The sequence below is a fragment of the Amblyomma maculatum genome, chromosome 5 (genome assembly GCF_055883805.1).
Source record: "Amblyomma maculatum isolate TAMU_Amacu chromosome 5, ASM5588380v1, whole genome shotgun sequence".
NCBI classification, from domain to species: Eukaryota; Metazoa; Arthropoda; class Arachnida; order Ixodida; family Ixodidae; genus Amblyomma; species Amblyomma maculatum.
Window position 1 is genome coordinate 18190620 of NC_139348.1, and position 18852 is coordinate 18209471.

General features: G+C 43.3%; 1 protein-coding gene across 2 annotated transcripts in view; it reads right to left on the bottom strand.

The window, feature by feature from the left end:
• Positions 1-18852, bottom strand: part of LOC146187826 (phosphoribosyl pyrophosphate synthase-associated protein 2) — a 61010-nt gene that overhangs the window by 32633 nt on the left and 9525 nt on the right. Inside the window, exons 3-5 of one of the 2 annotated variants that reach the window (XM_084603540.1) lie at positions 12515-12538; positions 3667-3733; positions 1972-2144 (exon numbers count right to left, since the gene is read on the bottom strand). In XM_084603540.1, the coding sequence (XP_084459666.1) occupies positions 1972-2144; positions 3667-3733; positions 12515-12538 (264 nt within the window). The remainder of the gene's footprint in view (positions 1-1971; positions 2145-3666; positions 3734-12514; positions 12539-18852) is intronic. The other variant, XM_084603541.1, reaches the window with a different exon arrangement.

Consider the following 18852-nt stretch of genomic DNA (forward strand, 5'->3'; position numbering starts at 1 on the left):
TCAACATGGCCCCTGACAAGCTTATCGCAGTTCACCTTTCCTTATACAGGAATGGAACCTTCTCAGTTCTTTCTTTCTTTGTTTGTTAAGAGAAAAATAGACGAGGTGCAGATGCATGAAGCTCCTGCAAGAGCTATATACAGCTTGGTCTTTGCCATGTTCTCTACAGGCCCCTACAGCCGCAATGCTCAATATGTTTTGAAACAAAAAAACCTTGTGCGTTCTTTGCACAAGTCTCGATTCCTTTTGGCAATGCGACAGCATCAATCGCTGAAGTCCAGTTTGAAGCATCTCTCAGTATGCGACCCAAGTGTTAAGCTCCAATGAATGAGCTTTGGGTGCTTCCTAAAGCACAGGCGTGGCAGCTGTGCTGGCGCTGTGGGGTGTAATATTGCTGTGGCCTTTGCGGTCATGTTCATGCTTTAGCATTATCACATATAAGCAGTCTTAAATCTATACCAAATTTTAGCATCTCGGTCTTGTGGACGTGCTTCACACGACAGCATTTTATCTATTCTTATTTCGAAAAAAAAAACTGCAAAGGTGAACTGTGATTAAGGTTGCCACAAGGTCCACACCTTACATCCCTGCGTGCATCTGTATAGTGGTGCCATTTTTACTCTGACACGCTCCTGAATAAAATTTAGTTGAACGTTTAGCGCTTGTCCCTTCTTTCTGTCTTCTGGTGCGCCACTGCTTAACTGCAGTCTTCTTGACAAGCCACAAAATTGGGTGCCCTCTCTGCTGCTCCTGTGGACAAAGGAAGGTGTTTGCTGCTACCGATGCCAACATGCTTGAGTCAACTTGCAGGGACTCTAGCCAGGTTGCTCTTGGTACATCATAACAGTATGGTAGACTATTTTTCACATTTCCATTGCTGCTTTACTGTGTCAACACAGTTCGCAGCGCCAAAGCAGAACTGCTCAAGAATGGTAAGGGCCTCACCCAGGCATCCCTCATGGTGTGACACAGTAGCAGCGGTACTACCCTCTAACAAGCAGCCTGCATCGTGCGTGAGGCTTCAACACGTGACATTTTTGGAGCAGTTGAAAAAACATGTGAACGAAAGCGCAGAAAATGCACAGTACTCCCAGCGATCATCTAATGATCATCAAAATGCCTTGCAACTGCGATCAGAGAGCTAGCTAATGCACAGCTGATACCCATCATCACTGTTGGCTGGCATGAAAAGTGGAAAGCTCACAAAAACAAAACTCATTATCAGAGGCGAGGCCTCTAGTTTTCATTATGATTGCCATTATGTGCATATAAGAGGTGTGTCAGCAACTCTGAGAAATGCAGTTTTGGTTTGAGGAGCGCTGTTTCGACGACCCCTTAATGTGCTAATCGTACCTGTCTAACCAGTGTGCAACCTACACCGTCAGTCTGACAACTCAGCCTTACAGGGACATTGTAAAGGACCGCACTGAAGTAAGAGTTGTCCAAATTAATTGGGTTCAAATTAAGGTACGTTTAAGTCTCATAGTTCATGCAGAACCGAGGCCAGACAGCGGCCGTCATGACCACACCATTTTGTTTTGTCCATTTTATCATCATTTTACTTGTTTTTATCTTCTTTCCCCATTTTCGGAGGCAATACAGCATCCCGGAAGTATTTTGGCCATATACCGGCCCCAAGCCACCTAGGCGCAGTGGTGCGCAGTTTGAGTGATCCGTGGCAGACTTGTGCTCGAATTAGCAGGCATTTTTTGTGCACTCTTCTAATGGAACTATCATGCTAAATGAGTTCGAAGTATCCACAAATTTTAAAACGAGCTTCACTGCATTGAATTTCCAAGGTCCACAATGTTTAGACACTGGAGACTAGCGTGAAATGCATCGCTTCCTTCAGAGGTGAGAGCACTCTATACACATCATGTGCGCTTAACAATGCACGAGTAAGGTGGCAGCTGACAGCAAGGCACTGAGCAGCGTCCCATGCAGGGTGGCAAAGTGAAGCAGGAGACGCACCAGCCTTGACTAGCATCTGTGCGAGCAGCTTGGAGACAATGCAGCCACGCTTGCGCATCTTGCTCTGCTTGCCGTAGGGCAGGTAGGGGATCACGCCCACAATCTTGCGTGCACAAGAGGTCTTGCAGCAATAGGCCATGATGAGCAGCTCCATGATGCTGTTGTTCACATCTCTGCGCACATCACCACCCGAAAGGGGGGACAAAATATGATGGGTACTCTTAAAAAAGAAAGAAAAAGAGAAAGCAAATAAAGAATATCTGAGAAGTGCGACAAACTGCCTGGATTTAGCCTTCTTAGATGAGCACTATGGTTTCATTTGGCCGGATGCAAGCAAGACAGGGAGCAGCCATGTATAGCTGGCCACAAAGGATGGTAGCACACGAGTGTTGTGCATAACACAGGTCAAGTGCCTTGCCCACGTTTTCGTTTCTGTATCTCCACAATTGTCTGCACCCACTTATTCATCATGAACAGCCTACCCTTTTTTCTACTGCACATACACACACATCTTCCCCTTTGTCTCTGTCCAGCAAATGTCTCATTTTAATTTTTTAGCCTCGCAACACATGTCCACCCTTCCTCACTCACGTGAGAGCATACTGCAAGTGATGTCATACACAAACGGGTGGAAATTTGGGCAAGCTGTATGTGATCCGTGTTCTTGTAGCATCACAAGAACAAACATGTAAGAGAAGCACTTTGGCCTTCCTGTTCTCCCTTTGAGTGTTTGCTCTTGTGGTGCTGCAACAATATCAATCACACACAACTTCTAACATGCACATTGCCAGTAACTAGTACTGGTGAAACTACAGCAGCAAACAGAACACAGCCTGCTTGCAATATGCTAGAATGTTTGCACGTCCAGAGAAAGCCAACAAAGAAGATTCTAAATAAAGAGGGAGAACTCAACCAACCACATCCAGCTGGCCAAGGCGGCCCGAGGGAAGCAAAGTGCAAGAACACCCACCCAAAATTTTGTTGTCATAAGTAGCGCAGACTCTTGGCGAGAACTGAAATGAGCTATGGTGCAAAGAGATGGAACCGAGTAAGTTGAGCTCAGCTCTTCGTCTGCTGCAACCAATGTCTACGGGACTTGAGTGAGCGCAGACGTCGGTAGGTAGAGAAGCCCTCTTAAAAAATGCTGAGCAATGAGTACAGAACAAAGGGCGCACATTCAGCACTTTTGCTGCCCAGTCGACTCAGAGGAAGGAAGTGTCCTCAAGTCAGCCACACAAGTGGAAGCCTGTTTCCCTCCTCGGGAAGATGAAACACGTGCACACGGAATCACTACACAGAGTGAGAACATAACAGGAGAAAAACAAAATACCTTGTTGCCACTTGAAATGACCAGCCGAGCAGTTCATACAGGTCTCTAAGCACTCACTACAGCCCGTTTTACTCAAAGACACCAGGAAGGCAATATTAGGCATATTATCCACCGCATCTTTACGCCATCCTCTGTGCACCTCATACGAAGAGACCAAATGGACAACCTCAGTGGCTTGGCCAGCTTTTCTAGGGCACTTTGTTTCACCAACAGGTGTACATCACTTAGGCTACTTCACTAGGGTGCCGCACAAAATGCCACCTGTGCTTACCAGACAGTCAACCTGAGAGAACATGATCAGCAAAAATTGTGTCAAACGTGCATTTACCAAAGTAAACAAAAGAAAGAAGATGGAAGGGACTCACTTGGAGCCAGTCTGAATGATGTACACATCCCTACACCTCACGGACTCCCCAATGTCCACAAGGGTCTCTGGAAAGTGTGCAAAGACAAACAGTGACTAAACATCACAGAATGTGTCCACACAAAATGTGGCTTCTGTCGGCCACCTGCAAATGAATTAGGCAACAATCAATTAACAAAAACTTTTATTTCCCCACCACTTCTACTGGCTGAGAATTGACCAATGGGAGCAAGGCTAACTGATCGGCTGGTGGCAGATTTGCAACAGTTTTTGCGATTTTATCGTTGCATATTACAGCCCCAGTGTCATAACTATACAGTTTGAGTGATCATGCACACCTGCTGCCTGGAAGTAGTACAAAACATTCAAAATACTGTAAAACAAAAAAAAAATGCAAGCTACGCTAGAATAATAATAATGCAACATATCCATGTTTTGTCAGTAGGACATAATTACAGTGCCATGATGCTGGGTCAGGCTCCTAGATGCAATTAGGCCCATCTGCAAACCAAACCCTGAAATTGCGTCCCAACAATTCTGGTCAGGAATGTGCCCCACTTAAGAATGCTACAGGGACAAGCAAGAGGTGTTACTAGGCCTCTTCGATCATTCAGGCATCGCTCTTCATTCCAAGGCATCAAATCTCGAAACTGTGCTCACATATGTGCGCTATGAATGCCATGTCATGTGAGAAGAAGGAAGATGGACCTCTTCTTTCTCATCTGCTACTAGCACAAGGCCTTTCTAGAGCAATTAACGTCTTTCTTATCCTATCCTATAACTGCCATGTTTCTCTTTTCTTTTTTTTTTTACTGGGTGGAGGGAGGTGATATAATTGGGCTTACTTTACCTATAGCTGTAAGTGGTGACGCGACAGAACAAGCCACAACCAAAACTAGCCACTACAAGTGGGTAAGAAAGTGCCTTGTAATGTAGTGACAAACATATACGATGCTGCGGCTGAGGAGAGCAACGCCTTCACTTGTGGCATGAGCCATGTTTTGAGGACATTCTTTCGAAAATCCTCCCGCTAGCACGTCCCAAGAAAAAATGTACTCTTTAGCATGCCATGGCAGTGATGCTTTTGTTTGTGACCTGAATGCGCTTAATGAAGGCAGAGTGCATGAATGTGGTGCGTCCCATTCTGCATCCACTCTGCTTGCACTGAACTCATTCAAGTTGCAAAACAACAGAGTACCGGTTACCTCCCTTCCACGCTACTGAGAGTAACTTCTTCAAGCACTCTATACGTTCGTCCCCTAACCAGCTCGAAAAACCACCTTAATGAAGATGAAGGAACTCTGATATTCCCACCCATAACAAGGTGCATGCAACATTCATGCCTTCACTGCACACTACGCACAAACAGTGCTAGCATACCAAAGTCTGGCGAGAAAACACAGCAAACCACCAACCACCTTCCCAGCAACACAGCACCGTTCTCTCTCTCTCAGCTTACATGCAGGGAAAGGGAAGCACTGCAGCATGCCACATCACCACACCAAATTGGGAAAGAAAAAAAACAAGGAAAAGTAGCACAGTACAATCTTGATCACTGCATTTCAGTCGGGCAAGCTGATCTGCAAGCTGTGCGACACTTGGATAAAAACAAAACAATAAGAAACACTATTGCAGCCATTGCTGCTGCTCAGCTGCCATGTACAAGATGGCCTCCACACAAAACACGAGTCTCAGATCCCAGAAATTCCTGGCATATCGATACAGGATGCAAGACCACCAATACAGCTTCCATTTCTGTTTCCAGAACTAACTAGGATGATGGCATTTCCTTCAGACTTCACCACTGCCCCACACAAAAAAAGGAGATTTGCAAAAACTACATCTGCTATAAAAATATTTCTTCAAACTGCAGACAATGCCCACAGCCATTGTCACAGATGTAAACAGTCCATTAGATAAAATGCTATGAGAGTGCAAAGGATTCACGACTGCAGATTATGCAAAACACTCAAACAAGAATGGAAGAAGGAAGGCCTGTTCTTGAAACATCTAGGAAGTCTGGAAATTAATGTCTCACTGAACAATGAAAAATAATAAATTGAACAATGTATAAAATACAGTCACTGCAAAACCAGTTATCAAGGATACTCAACCATTAAATGCGTTACACCCCATTAACTAAACCATTAAATGAGAAAAATCTCTCCTGAAAATACAGGGCGATTTTTTCTGCCTTGTACAAAATTACATCTTAAAAATGGAGAAATTCATCTCTAAGATCTGTGCAGCTGTTTTACAGCACAGATGGTACCCCGTACATGATGGAGCATATCAATTAGAAGAGTAATTAACTACAGTTAACTAATTACATATATTTTTTATTTTAAGGGAAAATATTATACTGCGAAATTGAAGGCCGTCGACATTAATCATGAGCCCAGCTTTTCCTCTTTCTTAATCAGCAGTGTAGATCAGAATATTTAATTTTAAGAATGCGCATATGAAAGCTCGCCGACTCAGCATTGCCACACTGCATAATCATATAATGCCATTTAGTGCGGTAATTCCCCCTGCAAAGATGTCAACCTCTCCAACATCACCAATATGCAAAATACGCCTGTATTTGAGATGAAAGAAATGTGATAGAGGCAATTTTATAAAAGTGCGTGAGCACTAAGTGAACCAAACTTCCATTTAAATGGTATTTTTGACTTTCAGTAATTAAAACCTCACTCTAACTTTTAAAAAAATTTAAAAATGGCCTCACCTTTGCTGTTGATAGCCTTTAAGTTCTCAATATAATGTTGGCATTTAAAAATAAAAATGCTGCTAAGCTAATTTCAGTAACCAATCCCTTAATCTTTGAGCTCTATCAAGTACTATTATGATCAATATGAGCTGCAATGCATGCAATGCAGTAGGACCTCAGTTCTAGACGCTTAAAGACTTCAACAGTGCTCAAAATACCTATTTAGCTGTGAAAATAGCAAATAAAGACTATATAATTGAATATATTTTTACCCATTGCATTCCTGGTGTGTAGCGCGTTCATTTTATATACAGCTGAAACCACAGCTGAGCCACTTGGGGCTCGTTACGGCTCATATCTTTCCTAGCTTTGAGAATACAAGTGTTTACACCGTTAAAAAAAATCACCCCGTATATCCTATAAAAAGCTACAAGCTCCTTTAATGAGGTAACAGTTACCCTGTTAATGTATTCAGCTTGTTTACTTCAATGCTGCACAAGTGACTACCTCTTCATTGCTTTTTCTCACAATTTTGTTTTCTGTATTAGTTAATATTCATTAAGGTCTTTACAATGTTTTTATTTGATTCTTGTGCAATGAAGGTCATTATCTGTTAATTTATTAATTTCATTTTTCAAAGGCCTCTGGTGAGACATCCTAATAGTACACACTTGAACATCTCTAACGAGGCTAATCGTACCCTTAGTTTCATACGGTGCACCTACAATTTGCCACCCCATCCATCAAATCATTAGCATACCTAACTTTTGTCCGTCCTAAACTAGAATATGCTTCAGCAATATGGGATCTTCACCAGTCAACCTCTCTTTAACCTTAGAAAAAATAGAAAATCGTGCTATCTGTTACACTTATTTTGATTATTCATACTACCCCAGTGTGTCTGCTTTAATATCTAGAGCCAACTTACCCAGCCCTAAAACGCATCGAAAAATTTCTCGATTGTGCCTTTTTCGTGTGTTTTATCAGACATCCCGGGACTAGAATGATCTACCACAGGGCGCCGTGCAACGGCATCCATTCTAAGAATGCTATCAAGGCCATTGTTGTTTAACTGCCATGCCCATTACTCATGTAATGCCCCATACAAGGAGCCTTTGAGGTATGAAATAAATATTGTTACTTGGATGACGTGATTGTCTTCTCGCCCTCGTTCGAAAGCCATCTTCGCCGCCTTTCTTCCATCTTGGCACTTTTCTGCCGTGCCGGACTTCAACTGAACTCAAAGAAGTTCAGTTTTGGTCGCCGCGAACTTGGCCATTTGGTCAATGCCACCGGCGTGCAACCCGATCCCGACAAAGTTCGCGCTGTCAGTGCTTTTCCATCTCCCCGTTCACCCCGTGATGTCCGCAGCTTTATAGGACTGTGCTCTTATTTTCGCCAGTTCGTCCCAAACTTTGCCACTGTTGCTCGTCCTCTCACCAATCTGCTAAAGAAGGGCGTTCCTTTCTCTTGGGGACCAGAGCAGGCTAACGCTCTAGAGTAGGCGTTACATGGGTGAAAAAGTACAATGAAAGTCACGGTACCGCAAGAATGCTACGGGGCCGGTTAATGTGGCAACTTCGATGGGTAGGCCATTCAATGTGTGGGCATACATCCCATAGCATAATAGCTGTTAAATTTTCTTCCACGATGCTGCGAAATTTCCTGTCTGTGGCCTCATTTGTTAAGCTGTATTCATGAAAGTTTTTTCAGTGGGCCTCCATCATCCTGTATTTGTTACTTGATGCAAAAAAAAAGCAGAAAAACTTTGAAAGCACTGCAGTGAATTGCATTGCAGAAATGCGAAAGCATGGGCATTGGCTGCTATTTAGTAGCTACTAGTGTGTCCATGACTCCGCACTTTTGAGTGTCATGACCGATTGACTTAAACAAGTCATGGACTCCGTAGTCATAGACATTGGATCTCTGACCTGACTGACTCAAGACAAGTGACTGTCTCATGACTACACTATAATGATTCACATGACATTACATGACATGACATTTATGTACGCCTTGTCATTACATAGTATGAAAGAGCACTGAACAAGGAGGGAGCCTCAGTTTGCAAGTCGAGCCAATGTTTTGACAAGTCCACTTGCCGAAACGTTGGCTCGACTTGCGAAATGAGGCTTCCCCTCTACCCTTATTCAGTGCTCTTTCATACTGTGCAGCCATCTTCTTTCTCTTGCTCTACCCTTGTCATTACATACACATTCATGACTACCAGTCTCAGCTTGATGTGATGTCATACTACACATTACATTTTGCTTCCACTCTTTGCAGGCCTGTTTTCGCAAACATAGCCAAGTAAGGCCTTAAAAATAAATGCTTGAATGAACAGTCCTTCACAGCTGCCAAAGACTAGGAGTTGAGGAGGGCAGGTCCGCAGCCATTAATTAACCCATATCACTGCCATCTGTCAAAACATGCCATGACTTGCCACCATGTAACAAGTTCATACACGAGCCAACCGGCTGATGGAGCAAATTAGAATTTTTTTTTTTTTCACTTTTAACATGTGTGCATTATACCGTCCTTGCAAGTTTAGAAATTGAGCTAGGTTTAGTTATGCTCGCAGTGGGGCACAGCACTGGTCCAAGTTAATGTGGAGAAAAGCCGGTGGCATAGGAGGAACGACAGTTCCTCCCAGCAGGTACCAAAAATGAGGGAGCCACAGACTGGTGGCGTTAGAAATAACCAGTGGATACCTCTGCAATGCCAAAATAGACTTTTTCCTAATCGGGTGGAAGCAGGCTCGAGCATTTTGGAGCAGCTTTGGAGCAATGAAATGAGAGTTTTGGAGCATTTTAATTATGTTTTGGAGCACGTTTCTAATAATGGAGCCTTTATAATTGCCATTTTCTTTTTCTGAAATACAAAATCCCCAATCTGATTCCTTTTTATGCAAGTTCAATGCTTTCCCAAATTCGCACTCATCTCTGACAAGACAAACGGCCAAAGCATGTAAATATATATCTTATAACACAAGCTGACCTTAGCAACAACTTCGAACAGACTAACAGTAAACAGAACGCTTGCTGGTACACTTCATATATGAACGCCTAGTCTGACATAATGCGTTTACCTATTTTTAATTGATATTTTCAAATGTCGAGTCTACCACTTAGATGCGCTAGCAGCAATACTAATTTGGAGTTCAGATTAATGGGCACGACATTTCCCCTTCCTATCTTGTGCATATCTATCTATTTATCCAGAATACACCTCAAAGCCCCCTGATATGGGGTATTACATGATCCTTTTTAATCCTATGCCTGGGCTGATAAATTCCTGAGCACTGGTTATTTTCTATGCCAAAAAGGCGCCTTTAGACCACAATAACGTGCCTTGACAAGCTTGGCGTCAGTGCCGCTCTCGTGCTTTCTGCCTACTGTGGGATCGTAGATGACTGCAGCGCCCCCTCGATTGGCTTGTTTGTTTGTAAACATGGAGGAGGTCTACAGGGGTGGAAGCAGGCTCGAGCATTTTGGAGCAGCTTTGGAATACAGACAGATGGCATCTAAGGGTATACAATCCTTCAGCTTTACTTCACTGCCTCCTGCAAATAGTTCATCATTCTTTGCTTGAGCAATACTTGGGCTCATTTTTAATATCTTTGCGATAGGCCATATGCCTTTCCAACATTCTTGAGAAGCTTCCTAGTGACAGACAGCTTTGACGTACCAACCCATAATGCTTCAAGTATGATTTTATCTGAAGTAGACCTGACGTGCTTATCATGGACAAAGGAGCTTGATGTTGAAGTACTGGCTTGTTTTCATAGTAAAAGCATTACAAAGACGTGTATTTTTTGCAGTTGGACAAGTTTTCAAATGGCTCGCTGTAGTTTACGCACTCTATCCACTTCGTTTGCTCTCTCCATGGCGATTCAAAAGGCTGGGAGGAGGTGCTATGTCACATGCACAGTGCATTTTTTCTTCGCAATTAACTATCTCTAATTACCTGTGACTCATACTAAATTTACTTGCGAACAAATATTTTTAATGTTTCATGCTTCCTTCTTTTACAAAAATTTCATTTGTATTAAGCTCAGTGCAAGATGCGTTATATTTTTGCCCCAGTGCTGAGACATTCTTCCGGTGTTTTGCTAAATTTGATGGCAAAACATCAAGGCAGCTAGTTTGGAGCAGTTATGGAGCAATATTGCATTTCGGAGCAGGATGGAGCAGAAAAAGCAGTTTGGAGCAGAATGGAGCAATTGGTGCAGCACTTCCACCCCTGTTTTAAGAATGCACCAGTCTTTACACATTTTTGCAGTGAAAACGCCATTAGTTACAAAATCCCGCAAGTTCATACCTTTTATCCGCCATTTTCAAGGCCTGTGCATTTTAATTCCTTGTCACTACATGGCAAAAACAACTGACCTTACGAATGTCGCAACAGATGCTGAATGTGCCGTCCAGGGCGAATAAAAAAAAAAACCAATGCCTTCTGAGCCACCTGTAGCAAGTCATGTGACCAGCACGACCACAAAGTCCTGAAGAGCGTAGAAACCAACACAAGCTAGGTGCCAGTCATGATCAAGGCACTGTGTGCACTATGTGCTGGAGCCGCCTCCTCTTTTTGAGCCCTTTGCCGCACTGGCCACACAACTCAGTGTGCATCAAGAGTGGAGACAGAAGCTGAGTGCACTGTCCAGCATGCACAGCTGATGGCAAACGGTCCTCAAGACTCAAGTGATGGTGCTGCCATCTTTGAACATTTTCTATTATGCATTATGCACTTTCTACAGAGTATTTCAGTGCATCCATCTTTGAACCATTTCTATAATGCATTAAGTGCTTTTTGCAGTTGGTGACAAGACAGGTTAAAAAAGGACAGCGTTATGTTTCCTTTTTGTTTTCCCTTTGTTCCCTGCACAGCTCAGCTCACATGACCAGATATTTCTCGTACTGTTACTGCTCCCACCTGTGGAGTGCTAGTCAGTGCCCTCCCTAGGGTTGACTCCTGAATAACGGAGAGCGCCACATGACTGCAGCTACGAGCAAGACTCTCAATGAAACCCCCAGCCATGGGTTCTCAGATTTACCCTGCACATTAACTCTACAGCCGAGTGAGTGATTCAGTAAGCCACAGAATCTATGATAACCAGGAAGCTTGCAGCAGGAAAGTTTAAAAATATACGCATTCGGATCCTGCACCTATGCCTCAATCCATGGAACCAAAGACGACTGACTAGAGCTGGTGGTGCCGCTGCAACCCACAGCATCGCACACTGACGTTGCAACTTTGTACAGTGATGAAACACTGCAATGCAATGCCGGAACAGATCACCATCCTTGCACGCACGCGCGCACACACACACACACACACACACACACACACACACGTCACACTCTGTACCGTGAACACAGAAGGGGTGTCACTGAAAACAAAACCCGGTATATCTCCTGTCTGTGTTGTCCTTGGTGCCCTTTAGAACCATGTATCATAAACCCTAGCAAGCAACAGCGTGGCTGTGCAACACCACGGCATCACAGTGCATACAATGGCATCGCTGCATAAATGCGTGGTACAAGATGACCAAAAAGCAGGGCCACTGCTGCTTTACAGCAGCAAATGGGATGCAGATTAGGAACAGGAAACCCCATTATATTAGTACACACCTTGAGCAGCTCAAAGCACGCTACATGCCACTGACCTCCGCAAGCAATGGCCCCTTGGCATATTTTGGCCCTGACTGACGGACAAGCACACGTCCACACCTGAGAGCACCTGTTCTCAATAGAATGGAACAAAGCTGCACACACAGGGTGACTTTCTCCTCTCATGTTCTTGCCACATGGAAACCAATGACACAGCGATGCAACAAATGCTGGAATGATAGAATTACGCCACCACGCAACCAGTGTGGTCAAACACACAGACACCCCTTAGAGGCAGCAAGATAATTCTAAAGCACCACATCTGCAGCTACAGCATCGCTGCTTTGTCGTAGTTAGCTTGTTTGTGCAGAGAAGCAGACGAGAAGCTGACAGCAGAGGCGTCTATGGGAAGGAAGTCCGAGAGCGTCAAAGAGGAAAAGTGGTAACAAACGACTGAGGGACAGAAACAGAAGCGGATGTCTGCGCAAAAGCCCACAAACATTTGCTCACAGAACTCGAGGGGCGCTTACCCACGCAGTTTGTGTGGTCGCCAACTGCAGTAGAGATATGGGATGGGGGAGGAAGAGAGAGAAGGGGAAAAAAAAACGGGGGAACAAAAACAGAACAAAAAGAAGGCTTTAGGAAAAGTCCAGCATGACCAGGGAAAAAAAATAAAAAAAATAAGTGCCCTCTCACCATATTTGCTTATAAAGGTCAATATCAATCAATAATATCAATAATAATAATAAGAATTATAAGGAGCCCATCGTACTGCTATAAATAAAGGCTGACCACAAACCTCTAATTGCCAAAAATTATAGCAGCGTTCTAGATTTGCTTACAACAGAAACAGTATTAAAGTGAAAATGGTACATGTAAGGTGAAGTGGCAGATTGCCACAGTTGCCCACTAGACCAGTGAGCATGATCTATACTGACTCAAGCTGACTTCATTCAGCCCAAAGTAGCCTCTTGTGAGAAGTCAGTTACAAGAACAGAGCAGGGTGGCTGCTTCAAAATGGGTAAATGTTCTGCCCAGAACAGCTCTAGAAGCCACGAAGTAATGAATCTCATGTACGTCCTTAACACATTTCTCTAACACAAAAGCAGTGCATTTAAAGGTGCCCTAGTGGGAATGCATTGAAGCTTGCTTTATATTTATAGCAAGAATGAAGAACATGAGGAAAGTTCTTTTGGAAATACAAGACAGAAGAATGAATTCTTACTTCCCCACACAAAAATATCTCTGGAATGGGAGCAGGCACAAGAAACCCCTCAAAGCACACAATATCCACAAGGTGCAAAAATTTACAAATAGAGACAGCAAGTAACTCCACCCTCCGGAAAAAAACATTAAGTGATGAACATCATGTTTATTGCACACTCCAGCAATATAACTTTCATTATGAGACTTCTGGCATATACCTGACAACATTACAATTCTCCAGCTTAAAGAAACTTCTTATAAACGCTGCAGTATGCCTTCCAAGGTTCACTGACGCTGTCTTATGAACGGCAAGAATCTTCCTAATGCATTTTTTGAAGAGGTGACTTTTAGGTAGTAAAGCTTTTTGCTTTGCTTGCAGTTTCCAGCCTGTTCAAAACTGGAGCTCCACCCAGTGACTGTCTATGCAATCAGGCTTTTTGTTTTGCCCCTATTTCATATTCTGGTGTGGAAGAAGCCACTTCGTGTCATGGCTCATAAAATGGCCATGCTTCATCTCCTCTTCCCCCTAAATTCTGTATTGCTTCAAGTGACAGTTTAACGTGTTCAATGAACAATGGCTTCAAAGCCATCATCATCATCATCAGCCTGACTATACCCACTGCAGGGCGAAGGCCTCTCCCATATTTCTCCACTTAACCTGGGTCTGTGCTAGCTGCATTCACTTGACCCCCGCGAACTTCTTAACCTCATCCGCCCACCTAACTTTCTGCCACTTCCTGCTACGCTTTCCTTCTCTTGGAATCCAGTTTGTTACCCTAAGCGACCATCGGTTATCCTCTCTTCGCACTGCATTTCCTGCCCATGCCCATTTCTTCTTCTTAATTTCCACTAGAATGTGTGACTTCAAAGCCAGTGCACGCCAAGGCACTAAAGTAAAACCTGGCTATAACAAGACTGTAAACTGTCCACAATCTTTCGTTACATCCAGGTTTTCATTACATGAAGACTCAAAACGAAAACCAGATTAAAAACTTATTGCAACCATCTTGAAAGAGTTTACAGTAAACTGCTTCAAACCTAGTTAGCTTGTGTTCATGACCTGAAATACTGTTTTTAACTATGATGGCTATGCCAGCACAAAGCCTGATTGCCTTCTCTGTGTTGCAGTGGAAGACTTTATAGTTTTCAGGATATTCACGTGTCAGTGACCCAGGTTTGTTCCCTGACACGTAAAGCAAGAGGTCCAGCTAATATGTCTTTATGAACACTACTGTATACTTGAAGAGAAACAAACTAGGCCATTTTCAGTTCCATGATTCAGGGCTTCTCTTTTTGTTGGTCAAAGAATTTCCGCCTCCTCTTGGATTACGACAGCACACGACTATAGATAGTAGTGTCCATCTCATCTTCAGTTGCACTGGAAGTCCGTGCAGATCGCATGGATACTTTTGAGTTCAGCTTTCCCGTGCGAGAGAGGCCTTGGGACCGGCTGTCCTGAAGGACTGCGCAGTCTGCTTGATGGGTGATGCAGTAGCTCCTTCCATCTAGGATGTGGACACCCCTGAGACAGCCTCACTATGTGTGCCCAAGGCATGTGCTGAAGTCTGCTGCAGTGCTGTGTCCCGTTGCAACATAACAAAGCATGTAGGATTACGTATAAATGATAACCACTTTCACGCTTTGCATGTCATGTTTCCTGCGACTTTCAGTGTTACAATTTTCTTTTTCTTCTTCCATGTTGAACAAGATCAGGAATAGGCTGCGTGGTTACCATCACATTTATGCACAGGCGTGGTTCAGTTGGACAGTTCTCAGCCACGTATTCATGTGAAGCACACTTGGCACAAGTTACCTGTCCCCAGAAGCTCTGAGACCTGCGGCCATACTTCTGATAGAACAACGACGATAAGAATGCATCATCTACTGCTCAGCTTCACATATCCTACCTCAACCAACGTTGCTAGAACCAGCTTCAATTTAATAACTCCGGAATGCTGCGCAGTTCTACCACTGCCTAGAGTGGCGGTGCAGCCGAATCAAGCTTCAGTGCGCAGGCACGTTTGGCTGCAGTCACTTCAGCGGTGCGAGTTCAAAGCATTAACTTTATGCCATGGAAACTAGCGTCTCCGGAAATATGATGTATTCAGTATTTCTATCGCTTTGAGTTCTTTTTTCATAGTTTGCTGAATTGAGTAACAGATGCCATTCGGTGTGGTGCGCAAAGTTGTCGCTGCATATAACGGCAGCGATGAGAATAGGAAATGAATAACTTTATTATCCTTGCCTACAAGTTCATTTTGAAAGCATGCATATGTCCATATGTAAGACAAATGCTTAAAGGTCCCTCTCCATGATACTATGTACTACAGATGAATAAAGGTGCACTTAAAGACCCAATTCACGCTGTCCAGGAAGTTACTTTCCAACAATTCTGAGAAAAAGGCAGTGCACAGTGTAAAGAACTTAGTGCGGCAAGTTGGAGAGAAAAAAGAAGACGTACACAGTGCGCTCGTCTACACTGACCACGCTTCCATCCCATATTTACAGCAAAATGCAACACTAACTTGCTTGGCAGCGTGTGCTCTCATAAAAACATGGCAGCACATGTGTGCAGGTCCGTGCACGTTTCTTACCTGCATATTTATGTTTTTTGCATTTGTAAGTGAGCAGATTTCAATGGCCCCTAGAAAAACAAGCGCGGGGGTTCGAGATAGCAAAAGGAAAGCAGCGTGTATTGCTTGAGTGCTCAAATGCATGGAAGAGATTTATGAAACTGTCAGTCAGTTTGCTTCGTAAACACAGCATTTTGTGCTCCTTTCTGGTCATTCGTGGTGAGACACCAATGGCAAAATTATGTCTGTTTCTTAGTTGTTTTCATTATACAGGATTTTCAGCTTCATTTGAAGTATTTCTCCCTTCTTTGCCCAAAAGAGCGCCCCTCTACTTCTGTTTATAATTTAAACATTATGCACACAGTACAAATAAGAGAGAGCATAGCTCGATTTGCAGCCGTGATCTGGATCCGCACGGCATCACAGAGCATGCTTAACGCTCATGCCCTAACATAGGCTCGTTATTAGTGCACTCGCTTGGAGGGCACCAGTTGACGCCACATGCTGCATGGACGGGCCTGCCTTGCTTGCCAGCCACATCGGGATCACTCAGCATGTGTGCAACAGTGATGTACAATACTCTGAAGCATCCTTTCAGACCTTTAACGCAGCTGTTAGTTGGAATTGAGGAATTGGCTGCAGAAAGTAGCTAAATCAGAGAAGCTTTTTGGAAATCTCTTTCAGTTAACTGTAGACAAACTCTGCGAGAGCTTATTTGCTCCAATCGGATGTGAAACCAACTATGAGAAATTCACTGTGCAAATCATAAAATACAACTTAGGTTTGCATATGCACTTCTAAACTAGATTTCTGTCAGAAAAAGGTCACTCTACAGTAAGTGAGGAAGTTAAAATCACATGGAAAAAGTCGCTTATTGTGTCCTTAAGTACTATATGCAGCGCAAAAAACAGGGACAGAAGAGGAAGACAGCACCAGTCCTGTTGTTTGTGTCTGCCTCTTCTGTTCCTGTTTTTTTTTTGTGCTGCTATATACGTTTACTTAAGGTGAACCATCGACTAGCCCACACCAAGATTTTGATTATTGTGCTTATTTCTCCGCATTATACAGCTACGTATATATTGTGAATATTTGTGTTCGTGCATAATCACATTCTTTTGCCAGCCCTGTACGTAACACTTTCTCAGTGTGCAATAATGCATGTTTTGCATCACACACTATAAAAGGTGTATTGTATTCCCATTTGCTTTTGCAATCCCCTTGTGCTATTTCTCTTTCTTGCATACATTTCTGAAGGTGTTAATATATTGAAGCATGCCAGTTTATCATGTATTTACAAAATCTGACTTACATGAATATGTGAATAAAAGAACTACTGGGGGCACATAGACCTTCTCATATGCTGTGAATGCAAAAGTGCGTTAAGTGCTCCTGCCTCACTTCTGTTGAGTGTTTTTAGCCTAGTTAAACAAGCGTCAGCTTAGTTAACACTCGGTTTTATATGTTTTTTTGCACGTTTTGTTTGATTTTAGATTCTACTCATCGTGACCTCTTTAGTGATATATGACTTAACCTCGTAGCCAAAGTTAACTACAACCTGAAATTAGTGCAGTGCAATTGTACTTGATATAAGCTATCAAAAGATATATGAGGATTTTGTAGCATAAATTCAGCCTTTATACACAATTAACTAATTATGGGAATTAATAAAGAGATGCAATGATTGAGTACAATTATATCTGCCACAATCGATCCAACAATATAGGACTTGATGCTTAGCATCAATTTAATCCGCGTTCAATTTTAATCACAAATAACTAACTAATGACAACTAAATAAGGCCAGCAATTAGTCTCATGCAAGTATACTTTACATATGAGCTATCATAAATATATGACTTAATGATGCAGTGCAATGTTCAATAATCCCAATTAATGGTTAATAACGAAGAACTGCAATTAGTCCAGTGCAATCATACTCGACATAAGCTACACAGCCACTGTGGACACATTCTGTAGACGCGGTGGGTAAGAAATAAGTAATGCTAAGCATTAACCCTTTTGCTGTCAGGCGTTTCTGGCCGTGACGCATCCCCAGTGTCGGCTCGGTTTCAGGGTACTAGCATATCTGGGAATGAGCATAGAGATTTATTTTTGATTATGTTTGCTATACAAATAACGTAGTCAACGAAATATGGACATCACCTGGAGTTATGTCTGACCATTTCATGTTGTCCACGAATAGTATTCAGAGAGCAGTGTGAACCGACAGGTAAGGTCATTTCTCTGGACAAAGTCCGTAGAGACAGCTTCTCAAATAGATGCTTATGCAGGATTTCCAGTCGCAGATCACCGTTTGGCCCCTTTTCGACTTTGTATGCAGGTATAGTCAGTAAGGGTTCTAGAGACAATAAATGATGATACAATCCGAGCAGCCTTTTCTCGTTCTTCAATGTGAACGGCAGGCCTGGAAAGTTGATTTTGTTGGTTCCAAAGAACCAAACTTAGCATTTCGGTATGGCCACTTTTCAGAGGCATTCAAAAGGAAAGAAGTAGCCATAAAAAAGCATTCAGCCAGGGTGGCAGCCACCTGTCACAAATACCTCTCCACTATAGAGCCTGCATCAACCACACGTGCTTCTTTCAATACGGCATCAAGAAGGTCGAGCTATCACTGACAGAATTAAAACAAGTCACTCTTGAATACTTCCAGGATCACCATACAAATTGTATGCACGTCTACATCGACAGTTCAGTGAATGCCCGAGTTCTTCAGGCTCCATGATCATATCCACAATTACTACAGAAATAAAAGTTAGGACAATTCACCGAACTTCTTCAACAGCCGCAGAGCTAACAGCTCCTTGTGTCGCAATTAGGCATATCAGTCAGCAAAGCCCTCAGCGGTGGTCTATTTTCACAGATTCAAAAGCAGCCCTGCAAGCAGCTATTCGTCGTGGCGCCCATGAGCAACTCGTCGCGGAAATATGACAACTTCATCACTATGCCATAAATGGAGGACATGACGTCATCTACCAATGGCTTCCAGGACACAGCGGTGTAGCGGGCAATCTCTGGGCGGACGAGGTCGCACGAGCAGCCCACCAAGACAGCGATTGTGTGTTGGTCCCC